The following is a 16688-nucleotide window of genomic DNA, read 5'->3' as shown; positions in this document are numbered from 1 at the left end:
ACTTCGACGCACCTTGATTTGGAAACACTGACGTAAAAGTATTGTTTCTATTTGAAAGGGGGATTTGTAGTATTGACAACGTCGACTTTTTCCCATTTGTAACTGCGGTTTCGGTATTTGGCTAAATTTTGATTTGGTATTGCGGTATTCTCGCGCTAACATGTGCGGTATTGCGGTATTCGTACTCCCTTTACGCCCCCCTCCATAAACGTCGTCACGTGTTGTTGGTATTCAGTATAGTCAATATGTTAAATAAACCTTCCTAAGATTGCTACTTTTTGAAGTTGTCCGCAGTGCCGAAGCTTCTTTTGCGGTCCTCATCGCTGGAAACAAACTCCTGTGTGTCGTCAGCTTTATAGAGACAGTTCTGTTCTCAGCTTGTGACCATTCAACATTACTACTTGATTGCTAAACCTTTCGTCACCCATCCTGGATCGAAGCTACGTCTTCAGAAGCCGTACGTACAGATGAGAATGAACCCTTGCCAGCAGCGCTGGTAGTAGGATCTACAGCAAGCAGCTTACAGATTAGTTTGGACTTCCTGAATTAGCTTCTTTTCCGGTTCTGGAATCTTTAACAAGCTTTAACTTCACCAACAGGATCCCACTCTTCCATAGGTCAAAGTCCAATAATTCCACGGGAATTTTTTCCATATCAACTGGAATCCTATAATATAAATCCCAGCAATAAAAGTGGTAGGCTATAGCCGCGTTCCCTGCTTAGTAGTATCGTAGTTTAAATATGAATGATTAAGACTTGATGAAGCGAAGCATTGGTAGCCTTGCTGTCACATTCACACACACAGAGCATTCTTGCATTGTTTTTGAAGTTCATCAAGAGGGTACTCGGATTCAGGCACTAGAAAAAAAAAACAAGCTAGTATTAAACGACAGACAAATCTTCTCAACATTGTCTTAATTTTCCCTAAATTGTTTATAGTAATCTTCAAGAATATCGATATCATAACATGTTTCAAACGGTTTAAGCATTCTCTTAGCCGATTTTGGTTAGCGGAGTCGATATTAAGACGACCAACAAATGCCAGATCCACATCAACAAAGCACTATTTTATTAAACTTAGTGTCTTGTTAAATAAAGTAGGCGGAAAAAAACTGACAGACAAACTTTCACATATCATCTTGTGCCTATATTTGTTGTGTAGTCGACGGAAAGTAGTTGTTATGAAGGAAACAATATTGTTATGGACCTTTTTATCGATACGGCGGCAATTCTGAATTAAATGAATTTAAAAGGCTGTTATGGGATGCCCAACAGGTACGGGTGGGTGTATTGACGACTTTGCAAAATGCTTTCTAGACATAGGATTCCTGTGGAGGCGATTTTTAGGCTATTGTTTAGGTTTGAAAATGATCATCAGTCTCTCGGAAAATATTTTGAAATTTAAATCATCTTTCGGGAAAATGACATTGCTATGAGAAAGGTGCTTCTTTGGCAAAATACATACCCTCTGGGGTATGCTTATGCAACACGGCCTCCGTATCACTAGCCTGAGAAAATAGCCGACATTTGGAACGCTACCACTGGTTTCCCCGCAAATGACGTCTGAGAAGTGAGCGAAGAAATTCCATACTGATGACACGTCATTACCCAGATCTAGGTAGTGCTTCTGATTGGTTGTGTCGCGTAGAAAATTTGATTTAACCAATCAGAAGCACTACCCAGATCTGGGTAATGACATGTCATCAGTATCGAATTTCTACGCTCGTTCCTCGGATGTCATTTGGCGAGGAAACCAGTGGTAGCGTCGCCAAATGTCGGCTGTTTTCTCAGGCTAATAGGTTAGGTCAAGGAGACGTTTTTAAACATGAGCTTTGGAATTTTACTGTGCAAATTCTTACTACATTGACGACATCAATTGTAGCGATAAACAGAATAAAACGTTGGCAAACTTGAGCAAATACTAGCGGCAAAACTAGAATCAAACTTGCCCACAAGGTCTTCATTATTCTTGTCCAGAGGAACAGCAAACTAATCTGCGCTATTTCCCTGTTCGTGGTGCATATGCACCCAGAAGGCGCAAGGGAACGCACGAAGCAATCGGCTATAAAGAAGTCCAAATAGCTTTTTAAAAAACAAGCAAAAGACTCAAGCTAACTAGTCGCGTGGTGTAAAAGTGGATCCATGAAAAGTAGACGACGGCAATGCAACAAAACAGAGTTTTCTTAAAAAAGGCAAAACACTACCTCTTTCTAGTCCGGTTTCTGGACAAATTGAGCATATCCGCGTTCCAGTTTACAGCGTTCCGTTTATACTAGACGAATTTAAAGTCGTCTGTAAAGTGCTTTCGTTCAGATGTAAAATTAACTTGAGGACGTTCTTAAAGTCGTCAAACGTAGCATAAAAACGGCCAATCCCAATCCATCTGTTAGCAGACTAAAGGCGGGGGGGAGGAAGGGGGTAAACAACAAACCTGTAGGGGAGGCTCCGCCCCGAGGTCCAACCCCACACCCTTTTATGTACCATTCTATATACCTTCTATTGTCAAAATATCCCTTTCACATACCTAGTTTAGAATTTCGCATCCCTTTTAACTGCTGTAAATGCGCCGTCTTTTGGATATGAATTAATCACAAAACCAGAGCGTTTTCTCATTCCTTCACAGCCATAAAATTCATCTGTTATCCCTTTTGGACCTTTTTAAAGACCAAACTGACAAATTTTCCCACCCTTTCATATACTCCAGCTATTAAAATCCCCTTCTTTTTCATATACCTCTTGTGAAGCCTCAAAAACCGGCCATTAGGCCATTATAAGACTCAGTAGAACTAAAATAGATTTCTTCCTGGCTATAGCCTGCCCTAATCCTCCATACCCACACCCAGCAGCCATAATCATAATAATCCCACATGCTTCGATTTGTGGAATGCTAGATCATGTTTCCAAACTTCAACAGGTTACGAGCTTAAAACAATTAACAATTTTAGTTAGATATTTAGTTTGAGTTTCGTGCTCCTGATGTGATATTGACTATCTTGATTATCACGTCTCCAGAGTCCAGTCGAGCACTTTGCAAAGCAATTTAGAGCATTCATCACTATAAAATAACTAAGATAGTACGCGCGTTCTCATCAGTTAAAAAAAAAAAGGATTATTGTGCCGGTAAGCTCATAAAAAACTTTAAATTATTTTACAATTAAGCAATAGACCACACTTTCTGTGGGTTTACCGGCGTGATAACCGAATTGGGATGTTGGGAGACCACTCGAGAAGCTTGTAAATTACTCGCCTTCGGCCAGTGATTTACAAGCATTTCTGGTGTTCTCCCAACACCCCTCGCGGGTTATCACGCCGGTAAACCCATAGAAAGTGTGGTCTATTGCTTAAATAAAAGGTTATAACGAGCTGTTATCTTGATGGTTTATTTCTAACAGATTTTGGTTATAGACTGGTTCACGTTCTTGGGTGCGAGATGGGTAATCAGGGCAAGGTTAAGAGATGTGTACACAATACCGAATGGCTTTTCATGTGGACGTGAACGGCTATCCGGTTAAGTATGAACTCCTTCCTGTTCACACTGCGTTAACGAGTGTCACATCAACCTTGGCCCAGTTGTTCGAACGCCGGTTAGCGCTAACCCGGGGTTAAGTTTTAATCCGGGTTTCCTTATCTTTTTATCAAAAGCACTCTTGGATCTATTCTTTTTAGAGTATCCAATCATCAAATTGTACTGTAAATCCTTTTTTGCCACCAAAAAGCCAGCGCTTTTCGTTACTAGTGGGCTATATTGAACTGCTAACAGTCGCGATACGCTGATTGGTGGATTTGAATCGACGCGCATACCTCAAATGCCTTTGGTTGAGAATTTTGCACCAGCCATGTTGAGAGTGGTGTTGCAACTTCAGGATCGCTTTTCTCGAGAAATTTTGGAAGGACTGAGCTCTCATTCGGATAGGGCATAGATCCATATCTAGTGGATCGGGAGCCGGTATTTTCGAGGTAAGATATCAAACAGTTTGGTGTCAGTTCCAGCTTAAATTGGACTGGGTCACACGCCAGCGGCTGATTGCTGCCTGCCTTGTCTCCTTCTTTAGTTCTAACCGCCGAGGTCAAATATTCATCTCGCAAAATAGCGCTTAAAACAGCACGGGACGGCGAAAAAACATGACACATGACTCATTTAACATTTTTTTCAAACTTTTATTCAAAATTTGCTTTAAATTCTGCATTTTGGAACAAATTGTAGCCACCGTATTGTTCTTATGTATTTCTTCTGTAAATAACAAAAGATCGTTGCTCAGATTTCAATCAACAAAGGCCCGCACTAACAGAGGGTGGTCTGCCTGTTGTTTGATGGTATGTACCTCATGTAAGACTTCATATAATGTCGTAAGCCATTCCTATATCATTATCTGGGGGCTGGGTCGATTTGGGAGGGGGGGTCCGTTGATATTCGAGTAGTGCGTTGATATTCGGGTAGTGCAAAAGAGAGAGTCTCCAGATTTTAAATCTGCAGAGGTTGGCATCTAATTGGTGATCTGGATCTGGTAAAATCTCTGAATCGTTTTTATCCCGAGATAATTGATATCGATGAGTTTCCTTTTGTCAGCAATTCAACTAATTAGTTCTGATCTTGCTGTTGAAAATTATGCTTCATTTCCGTCGTCGTGGTTGCTCATGCTGATTGCGTTTCCGCCTCGAAAAGCAATTCCTGAACCACGTCCGCAGGTACCCACAGAGAGACTCAACCTTTTAGATACATAAAGAATGAAGAACATAAAACATTGAGTGACTTTTAATGCTTTCTTTTCGATTGCTCAATACTTTGTCTTTGACAGATTAACCAGAACTAATAGTGTTCCTAGCTGAAAAGAAGCCTTCTCTAATGCTTCTTAATACGTAAAACTATTCACTTCATTTGCACGTTGATTTCGGATAGTTCTTGTGGTTCTCATTGAATTTTGAATCGTACTTCTTAAAGCATTTTGCAGCCTCGGCATCACATTCGCACAGCTTCTTCTGAAAGCAAGAATTCCAAGGGCTTTCCACTACAATAGAAAAAAAGGAAAACATAATGTTCAAGTTCGAAAATACGGCAAAAACAGCTACATTATGCACGCTGCCATTATTTGCGGCGTGACTTATATCCTTGTGCAGCCACAAGAGCGTTTTACTTTTGCAAACTGCATACACCCCACAACATATAATACAACATGTTGATGTCAAATTTTCAGGGCAAAACTTACAAAGTTAACGTCTTATGCTACTGATTATTGTTTTTATTTTAAATTATTGCTGTGGTATTATTAAAATAAGCAAGAGCTGCAAAATTCTATAAGATTTAAGCCAATACAAGATTGTTAGAAGTTTATTAGTTTGGGTGGGTTGATTACATCAAATTAAGGGTTGGAAACTGATGTGTGCGAAATAAGCGCATTCGATTCACTATACGTTCAACTCATTTTGTACTGTAAGGCAGTTGCCATATATGTTTGTTTATTTGTTTGTTATTGTTGTTGTTTTCTTCATTTTCGAGGGGGTTGCGGGGTCTTATTAATTGTCAGTGGTTTAACAATTATTCTTTGAGCCCGAACGAGCTGTGAGTCAATAGCCCATGAGACCGAACGCCGAATGGGCATTGACTCAGCGGCCATGAGGGCGAGAGGAATAATTGTTTTAGTAAAATACAACTAGTTGGTCAAGAATATCGGGACAAAACAACTTAAGCATGCAAAACAAGATTCAACCGCTATTGTTTTGGTTTCAAAGCCGGCGCTTTTCGCTACTAGTGGGCTATAACATATAGCCTAGTAGTAGGTCGACCAATCAGAACGCGGCATTGATAATAGACCACTAGTTGGATTTTACTAATATGTAATATACTGGCTGGGTGTCCTGTGATTATCATAGCCATAAGTAGTGAGGTCACTTTTTGTAAGACCGCCATCTTGGTGAAGTAAATTATTCTTGTTGTCACACATCTGTTGTACTTTACTGCTTTATTACAATTAGATCAAGGAGCGTACTTACCACAACCAGAACACCCCTTCCGTAGGTAGGGAGTTAAGTACAACTGAACAATGTGATAGGACTTGCTGCAAACTTCTTTCTGTTGCAAATTATGATAACACATGTCGTGCTCATAACAGCACCTGCAAAAAGAATTAGTAAACAACATTCTGAAAAAAAGACCCTCTGGTCGCAATTTGAGAAACACTTATTGCTGGTTTTCACTGTCAAGCCATTAAAACCGTTTACTAACTGAAGTCCAGTATGTGAGAAATAGAAGAAGGTAAGTATGCAAAGACCCTCGTCAAGATTCAGGTTAGTGCAATTTCCATATGCAGGATATTGGAAGAAATGATTTACCGAAATTTATAGAGCTTTGTATGGAGACGTCATGTTGGTGCCCATCGGGATGGATACCAACATGACGCCAGGAAACCAACAGAAGTATCTGTCGATGAGTTTTGCTACTAAAGCGGGAATTCATCTCTACAGGAACTCATAAACACTGAAGTATTACTTTTTCTAATACAATGACTATTAACACAGCATAACATCTCCCAAATAGGTCACTTTTTCAACCTACCGTGACAGCTTTCTCGCCCACCATGTAAATTTCGCTTCACGCAAAAGCTTAGAAATTCAAGCATATCTCTGTCACAAAACGAGGAACCCTTTCGAAAAAAAAATTGTATATATTTTATCTTTTAGCTGCTCTAATAATTTATGAAGGTAAAAACTCAGGAGGATTGATCAATCAATTTCGATTACGTAATGTGAAAACCGTGAACACGAACGCCATCCTCTCCCCTTACCTGTTAAAGCCCGTGTAAATAAGGGTTATAGGATTGTATGTATATGTTATCAACAAAGTGCAAGGACCTTACTGGTAGAATTTTGTCCCAATGTAAGGTCTTGACAGAACAGACCAACCCCAGCGAGGTCCTTACAAGGAAAAGGGGGGGTGGATATTTTCCCTGAACGGTCTTGAGAAAGCTTCATTACAGGAGATTTATTACACGACTGAAAAATTAATTAGTAGATTTTCACAAGATAACAATTACTCAACACAGTTAACTGTATACGAAAAACGTAAAGATAAATTATCTCGCGATTATAGCTTTGAGGCCATCCGATACTTCAGTAGGAAAAGTTTTTATTAGGTTTGTTTCATAAACCTGTAAACCTGTTAAAGTACATAATATAAAATGTGAGGATTTTGCCAGGTAAGATTTTTTGTAAGCTATAACTAACTTTTTTTAATCACAGCTGCTTGACATTATCCGTTGTGTCTTTGAAAACATTTTTTTATATATAACCTTTTCTTTTTGAGGGCAAATTCTTCGGAGCACATCAAATCTGTTCTCAATCTTGATTGCACGGGTCAGGGGCACCCGACGATAATGTAGTTCAAAACCGGCTTAAACATAACATTGTTAAAAGTATCTTAGTATTTAAACTGTAGACATAGACATATTTTTATCCCTTAAAAATTTTTCATCTGTTCGGATTTCCTAGCTGAAAGTCTAGCGATCCGAAAATTCTAGATATGAAAACTTGCCTTTTCGAAATTTTCAGCCGGAAAAAAGGCTCCAGAAAATTCTAGGTGACATTTAAAATCCGTTAAAAATGTGCAATTAGGCAATTGCAACATTTTTTAGATGATCAAAAATGCTAGGAGAGGCAGGCAAGGAAAAAATTTTACAACAAATGTTCCGAAAATTCTAGATCTCAAATCGTCTTCCGAACAGACATTTCGGAAAATTGACGTTGGGTGCCCCTAACGGGTTTGAGCGGAATCATTCGAGACAATTACTTGATGCCGCAGGTCCAATACTTTGGAAATGTTAGACCCCCATTACAGCAATCTAAAAGTATGATTTTAGTCATTAGCCGTCTATTTTAGTTGTGTAAAAAGATGTATTTATTACATGTCATCTCCACCTCTAAATGATAGCCTTATTGTAGAGGCAAAATACGACTGCAATCGGGGTCTGGATTGGTATTCTCGAGATCCGGGATTTGACCGAAATAAATTGCAGGATACGGGATTTGACCGCTACCCAGGAAGCGGGATTCGCCAAACTCTTGGAACCGAATAAGGTATTGGGAAATACAACGGTATTCGGAATAGAGACGACAGAAGTTCGAACGGAACTGCAGGGCTAGGAGCGCCCCCCCCCCCCCCCCCCCCCCACCCTTACAGACCTCGTGTATTATGACATGGGTATTTACCAGTCAATCTCGTCCACGGGTGTTCCCTCTCCTCCTTGTCCGCAATAACACCCGTAACCATTGTACTCGAGAGCATTTCGTTTCGTTTCACACAGAACCATAAGCCCAAACGTTAGAACACCTCTTTTGGACGTCCGTGTCTGGGGAATACCTGTAATAGAATTAAAGTGATTGTGTCACTGTAATTGCTTTTCTTTTCCTTTCTTAATATAAATACCTTTTCAATACACATTTGAGAATTGTGAGCCACACCAATTTTTAGTTGACCCGAGTTGACCCAGCCGGACGAGGCAAAGTAAGAGTCTTTATTCATAGTTGGATAGTCACAACATACGTGTGCCTTTACATACATGACAATGCAATCTATTTAAAATCAAGTACAATTAAATAAAATTAAAAAGACACCTATTAATAAAAGATCTCTTAAAGCGTTCTGTTTTAACAGAAAGGTAAAATAAAATCATGTCCTCTGTTTCGCCAAAATCCCTGCTTCTTAGGGGGTAATAGTTGGCAAAGGGGATGGGAAGAAGTTTCCGTGATAGTGTTCCATAGCTTACAGTCTCGATTTCTGACAACTTCAGCTATTGCATACAGGTTATTGGTGTATCCGAATCTGAACGCACGCTCAAAAAACAGGTCAATGCGATCAAGGTATTTACCTTGATATGCTGCTCCCCAAATCTCAATTCCGTAAAAAAACAGGGACATAATTAAAAGATCAAATAATTTTGTCAGTTGTTCTTTAGGGTATCCAAAATATTTACAAACACGTAAAATGTACAAAAGACTGCTAGCTTTGCGTAACAAATTGTCAACATGAAGGTCCCAGTCCGATGGATTCTCCTGGAAAAAAGTGTTTATATGGAGAAACGTCAGCCCAGCTAGCAGGATGCCCTACCATCGAAAAAGGGTAACTGCTGGGTTACTCTCCTAGCCGAGCCAAGTTTTATTTCTCGTGTAAATGGTTCGCTGCGCTTGTGAGGAAGCGTACGAAACGTTGGCTGATCCAGGGTAGCTGGAGTGAGAGAGTGACTCTTCTATCCAGGACAGAAGTTACAAACTGAGGCCCGAAGGGCCGAAAAAAATATATTTTTAATAGACCGCCCCCTCCAGTATCTCAGGGTCATCTCAGGGTCTAGGTGACCCCCCCCCCCCCCCCCACTTGCCCCCATCTGAAGGTCTGGATTCGCCAGTAGTTATCTCTATATAAAAGGGTCCTCAGAATCAATATGCTGAACCTTAGCAAATAAAGCACGTAATATATTTTTTAAAAAATTTGGCCTCTCAAATAAAACAGGTGTTTATCCCCAAAGTTATTTGAGACGGAACAACGTTGAGGTAGATCCCAGTATGCCTGCTGGACCATAGCAAACACACAAAAAAACAGGTTGATTATGAGAAACCTAATTCAATTAACTGAAAAGGCGTTGTTAAACAGATCATTCAAAGAGAGTATTGATAGTGCACTAGACTCTCTTTAGTAGAGAGGGGTGATAACGATTGCAACTTACAACAAGGACCGCATTCCATTCAACAAAAAATTCGGGTTAATTTCGCCCAATGAAACGGTACATTCCGGTCGCACCAAGCCAGGTAAACAGGATTCAGAAGAGCGGTACTGGAGACAACAATTTTGTCAAATGGAGAGGAACATTCCGGTCCCACTCAAAGTAGACCACCTCCAAAGATTGTGCCAAATATTTCTGTCACACCAAACCAAAATGGTCTGTTCAATTTGATTTCTAACCCAATTCTGGTATGAATGAAAAGCGCCCAAGATGAAAATTTATTAACTTCTTAGTAAAGATGCTGTCGTGATCTGCTGGCTACGCTGACAAGACATGACGCTAGGCTTGATAGATTGTACAAGCATAATTTTTGGCATTAATTCGTCATTAGATGCACAATTTTCATCTATCTTCCGAAAAAAGCACTGCTAGCATAATTTGCACTTTTGGCTGGTTTTGCAGCTCAAAATTATCATTTTTTGATCATGCAACCAATCTTTTTTGGCCTGAGATCAGTTTCGACAGAATTGCAGACACATTTAAGCAACAAATTAATTTTTTTCTCTGCTTATTGTCACATTCATGAGACCTGGGTCCCAGAAGAAATGACTCAGAACTCTTTTCACAGGACTCAACGTATTCGCATAACTAGCTCAGTTACCCAAGATGACGTCCGCAAACTGGTTGCTATATTTTAGAGTTTTTAAAGTTGTCATACAATAAATTATACACTGGTAAAGTTTCCTCTGATAATTAGGGTGAATGTGTTTGCCATTTACTTGTTACTTGAACAGTCATTGAGGTGTTTTTACCAAAATTCATACCTTTTATATTTTTTACTAACATGGACAAAAACTAGCATAATGATGGGCATAATTTTCAAGGAGAAATGTACTAGCTTTGCTCGTAGCATTGCGAGTACAATCTGTCACAGCCTACACGAGGCACTCAAAATTCAGGAGGGGTCCAGGATTCTTCTTAGGAGGGGCTGCACCACTACCATTTTAACTACCATTTTTAAGGCGTTGAACATAAATTCTTCAACCTCTTCTCATGTTTTACTTCATTGCCAATAAACCGCAAAGTTTTTTCGCAGAATACTAGATGTATTAGAAAGCTGCAAGGGGGGGTGCACAACCTCCCCCTAATTCATAGGCGTACGGGAAATTTTTTGCTAAGGGGGGTGGTAAACCATTTGCCCAAAAAATTGTCGCAAGTTGCCCAAATTGTTGCGAAACGTACAGTCGACAAGAAACAAGGGCCATACGATGCAACAACATAGGCCGTACTGACATATGAAGGTGGATCGATACCGTAACAGTTTTCAGGGTCAATACCTCCCAATTCTGAGCATAACTACGTCACCATAGACAAACATTTGGAAAAATTGCCACCACAGTTTTATTAGGTAAAGATGAAAATTTGTCATGATCAGGAATGCAATGACATCGGAATTGTCATAGCAACGAAATGACGCCATTGCATTATTTTACTTGCAGCAATATTTCTCAGCACTGGGAACTGTTCTTACAAATCGTTTATGGAAGCTTTTTCCTCAAATAGTCGCCTCGATGTTCGTGAAGTTAAAACGGAAACTATGAGAATGTTATTGGGATATTTTGGCATGAACTTTTCTCGTTAGAAATATGGTAAAAATGGAAAATCTTGATGTTTGGCAGTTATCGAACTGAGAACTAGTCAGCCACTTCTTCATTTTCAGACCTATTGCTGATGCTATCTGCTATACACTGTTCTACGAGCGGACATGATTCTAGAAAGATATGCCGAAGATTATTCTAATCAATACACGAGTGGAAAAATCCCATTCCAGTTAGTGCAGTGCAAAACAGTGCTCAACAATAAAAAACTATAAAATAATATGTAAATCAACATATAATACCCTTCCCTAATAAACAGAAACTCATTACGTGCTAGGCAACCAATGTCTTGAGAGAATGTAACTGGATTATTACGCCGACTTCAGGATTTTTTTTCAGATTAAAATAGAAAATATTTATCTCTTCAAAATAATAAAAAAACAACATGAAAACGTCTTTAAAACCTGGCTTGCCCAAATTTCTCTTGCTGCCCAAAAAATCCGAGTTGCCCAAAAGTTGGGGGGGCTACAGCCCCCCTCGCCCCCGAGGCCCGTACGCCTATGCCCTATACTAGCTCTCCCCTGAAATTGGACTATTGGCTTAGCTCTACCTTATATTATACTGTTCTTTTAAAAAGTTAAAGAAATTCTTTTTTCTAATAATTAAATAAACAGTCACTGTACTTGACAGCTTTCGATAGGCGGATCTCGATACGATGGTATAAAGTCCCAGAAATCGACTTGTTCATTTTAGATACTCGGAGTAGACAAAAAACAAAGCAACAATAGAGCGATTTTCGTATGACCTTGAAATGAAACCGCGCAAACAAAACAGAAACAACAAATGAACGGAAATAGAGTGATTTGATTGGTTTATAGAACAGACACAAACGCATGTGGCTTTTGGTTGGTTAACGCGGTGAAAAAACGTCATTCCCGAGAACTTTCTAGAAATCAATCGATATTTTGCTTTGACGTCATATTACTAAACGATTGGCCAATCGAACAATGCTTTCTCCATATTAGGGTTTTCTTTGGCGGAAAAACTAAGAGTCCATGTTTTGATCTTTTCATCCATTGACTGATAAAACAAATAACGAACATTTAACGAAACTATTTTTCCAGGTCATACGAAAATCGTTCGAAATGACGTTAAGAGCAAAAATCTCTTGCCACTAATACTTTGAAAAAATTCAAGGTGTATATTAAGTTGTTTTCTTGAAATAAAAAATGTGTCAAAAGCATTTATGGTGTTTTTGTGAAACTACAATTCTAAGTTATCATTGGAATTGATTAAAAATCCAATTAAGCTGGAAAATCATATGTATCACTAGAAGTTCATTCTTGTTCTTAAGCTATTCAGTAAGTGTACAACTGAACACTCTCGCCATCTTTAACTGAAAGAACTCAGTTTTGACAGTTTTGTTTCTCACCTGACATGGTTAACTTGGTGGTTGTGGACGCCTTGAAAATAAGGTCACAACGTCCCCCTCGGTAATCAGCAAGGGGGTATCAGTGGCTTACGGACCGCTTAATACAGGTTACACACTGTAACTGTTGTACTAATACCATACTAATGCAAATTGTCAAAGTGACAGTTTAACAGGGGTGAAGAAAATGAAAAATAACTCGTTGGGACCTCGAAAAAGGTAACCACAGGTTAACTTTATAATTAAACAAAGTGATTTCCGGGACTTTGGTAAGTGATTGACCACGAAATACAGGTTCGCTTAAAACAGGTTTCGCTATACCCAAGAGAGGATAAAGGGGACAGACAAGGCATCCCCCATACACACCCTATTCCATAGGTAATTCGTCTCGAGTTATTTTTAGAATCGGGATAAAGTTACTTCGCGCGCTGCGTGGATGTTTCGTGGAGGTTTCGCATGACTAAACGCCATGCATGCAAAACATGTCGGGCGAAAGGCAATGAAATCGAAAAGAGATCGAGAGCATTTCTGAATATCGAAGCCAAATGAGTCGGCGCTCACCTGTGAAAAGGGAATCGCTCGACTCTTTGACAACCCGTGAAATCAGTTTAACTCGAAGTTACCTTAACCTCAGTGCTTTAATAAAATGAGAAATTTCGCCGGTCTATTGAAACCGGTCGTTTTGTACAATAAAGCAAGTAGCAAGTAATATTCATGTACATGTAATTAGTTTAACAAATTTGAATTTTATTTTAGTTTTTTTAAGTTGTTAAGTGCTGTTAATCAGTGATTGTAAATAGCGCTCTAGAAGTTATTAAATTATTATTATTATTATTATTATTATTATTATTATTATTATTATTATTATTATTATTATTATAGGACGCCGTGTTATTGTTGTTGAATAATAAAAGACTAATAAAAAAATAAATATCAAACCAGAAATTTCTCTCTTCAAACTGTAAATTATAAATGATCCTGAGAGAATATTCACTGTGTTAAGGATTTCCCTGCTGTACTGTTAGCTCTATACAAGAGAGGAAGGGCGATTCTTTTTTAATTTCCGTTTCGCTGACACAGCTTATGCAGAAATCTCTCTTTAGTCGTTTTCGTCGACAAAATGAATAGCAATATTTCTCGCCGCGTCTTCCGCCATTTTTTTCTGCCTCAATTCGTGAAGGACGCGTGGCTCTGAGCGTGGGTCATCCACGCGGAACGCATTCGCGCTATGTGATTGGTTGTTTTCTAATCCCCCTTGGAATCTTTGGTCTTAAAAATAACTCGAGACGAATTACCTATGGAATAGGGTGTGTATGGAGGATGCCTTCTCTGCCCCCTTTATCCTCTCTTGGCTATACCGTAAATGAACTAATAAACACCCACTCTCAAATAAACGCTTCTTATCTAATAAACGCTCCCCCTACGCTGTTAAGTTTGTATTAAACGCCCCTCTCTAATAATCGCCCCCTGTCTAATAAACGCCCCCAGTGAAAATTGCTCCAAAATACTAGGAAATGGCAAAATAGAGCAAAATCAATCAATTTTTTCAATTTCTTTGTTGAAGTACCTTCTTGATTGTAGCAAAAGGGAAAAAAATATTAAATTAGAAACCTTGGAGTGCAAGCCGTCAGCCCGCAGTCGAGATTTTGTTCACACGCAAAAGTTTTCGGCCGAAAGCATATTGTATTAAAAGTTACAGGAATAAACGCCTCTCTCTTTTAAACACCCCCTCTTGGACCCCTAAAATTTAATTAACTTTGGGGGAGTTTAATAGATCATTTACGGTATTCGTCTCTTCTAACCAAATCCGAGTGAATAATTACCCACCGCTGCTGAGCAACAACAAAATCAACACAGCTGGGGCGCGACCTTATTAACAACACCTGCTAAACCAAAAAAAATCACACCATTTTGTTAATTTGACCCTAAGCCATAGCTTGGTAGAGAAATGTTTGCAAAGCCCTTACTAAACTTGGTGTGGTATCTCCCTCCTATTGTGAGAGACGAAACTAAAACTTATTAAAAGCACATTTCTAATGGAGGTGACAATAATAACGATATTTCCATGTCAATAAATTTAACTGAAAAAAGTAGGCACCATATGCAAAATTAATTGAGGAAGATATATATTTATTTGTAAAAACTGTGTTACGAAATACAATGAATACACTTTAAAGACAAAAAGAAATGTTTAAATGTGTCTTCATTTTTTATGTGCTATTCTTTGGTCGGTTCATGGCTTAAGAAATCAGCTAATAATATATCACAATATTAAAAAGCTCAGCTGAGTTTTGCAGTTTACAAAAGAGACCTTTACCCCTCTTAAGCCATAGAAAAATGGTTAAATTGGTGATCTAATAGAGAGCTTTAGATTTGAGGACGAACTGTGCCGACTGCGGGGGCGAGATTTAACTTCGAGTATTCTAGAAATATATTCAACCCAGAAAGCTTCATTGTACTGTTTTTCACCTGAAACATTAGTGCGGTTATTTTTATTGAAGAATGTTTTAGCCCTCTCCCGGTCGCAAAATGATTAAACTTCTAAAATTTGATAACTTGTTCCCGCTACTACGACGTCTCGCTAAAACTCGTAGGCTATCACGTTTTCTCGCCAAAATGACGCTGGCGTAAGCAATACTCAGTATTGAGAAATCTCGTACTTGTAGTCGTCCTCGTTTCAGAATCTAAAGCTCTCTACTATTTCCATTTCAATTTAGGTCAAAATGTTGAATAAAAACGAGCTCAAAAGTACCGTGGGGTATCTTTAACGGGAATTGTCTCACCTATTCCATATGAACTGATTCCTGCTAAAAACATCACGAAGATCAAAAGGGAGAAAGAACTTTTCATGGCCTCTCCTATGCTCCACGACAAGAAAGGCTACTTCTTTGAGAATGAAACAGGGACATGAAGCAGTGAAGTTCCTGAATCAAGTGGCTAATTTATTGTTTAAGGTTGATTGATTGATTGATTGATTGATTGATTGATTGATTGATTGATTGATTGATTGATTGATTGATTGATTGATTGATCGATCAATTGATCGATTGACTGACTGAGTAACTGGCTGACCTCTATGTTAGGGACTGGCTAACTGTTAGAGGGTGACTGCGCTCTTTACATTGACCAAGGCCGGTTGACTGGTGCGGTTTTCATTGACCTACGGAAAGCATTCGGTACCGTCAACTGTTTCAAGTGCTGCTGGAGTTTGGCGATTCCGGTTACCGTGGTTTGCCAATATTGGAAGGCAATGAAATACTAATAATTATACACACAGCAGTAATAACTGTAGATTTAATAACCGTAGAGCGTGCAACGTGACATAGTGATAATGATGATAACTTTTATCTAAAGTGCTCTCTTCATTTATTCGCCCGAAGAACACGCGACGGATAAAACATATTTGCGCATACTAATATTTATAAGATGAACTAAGTAAGGGACAATCAACTTAGATTGAATTAATAAATCAAGAATTAGTCTTCCATTTAATTACAATCTCTAACAATAAATTTTATGTAATGTTTTACAAACGAGGGTTTTATCGGAGTATAAAGCCACGAGGCGAAGCCGAGTGGTTTTATAATCCGATAAAACCCGTCCCGCGAGTTTATTGAACGACTTCAAAAACATTCCTGGAAAAGCGTGTCTCAATGGAGTTGTTAACAATGACGCTTTTGTGAACGTTGTAAATTAGCATACAAAAAAACATTAGGTATGAAATTATTATGTAAGAAAATCAAACCTCACACGTGTTTAGAAATTTTCCAGTCTACGAACGAAACTAACTAAAGAGGACATAGCGTCTTGTTCCAGAGCTTTTCGGAAGCCTGCCGAAGAAGAGAGGAAGTTAATTGAAAATGGTACACCAAAGTCAACTATTCCACTGAAAAAGTATTCTTTGAAAAAATTTTTCTGGAATGGCCGAATGGTAGGTAAACAAAAATCCAGTAC

General features: G+C 38.8%; 1 protein-coding gene across 1 annotated transcript; it reads right to left on the bottom strand.

Annotated features, from left to right (window-relative positions):
• Positions 1–4744: 4744 nt before the first annotated feature.
• LOC140935008 (phospholipase A2 A2-actitoxin-Cgg2a-like) lies at positions 4745–15621 on the bottom strand. The gene is made up of 4 exons (XM_073384553.1): positions 15518–15621; positions 8200–8350; positions 5989–6110; positions 4745–5006 (listed from the first exon to the last, which is right to left on the bottom strand). The coding sequence occupies exons 1-4, from the start codon at positions 15582–15584 to the stop codon at positions 4873–4875; spliced, it is 474 nt and encodes a 157-aa protein (XP_073240654.1). The 5' UTR covers positions 15585–15621; the 3' UTR covers positions 4745–4872.
• Between the last annotated feature and the right edge of the window lie 1067 nt (positions 15622–16688).

Source organism: Porites lutea, chromosome 4, assembly GCF_958299795.1.
Source record: "Porites lutea chromosome 4, jaPorLute2.1, whole genome shotgun sequence".
NCBI classification, from domain to species: Eukaryota; Metazoa; Cnidaria; class Anthozoa; order Scleractinia; family Poritidae; genus Porites; species Porites lutea.
This window is presented reverse-complemented; position numbering and strand designations above follow the sequence as displayed.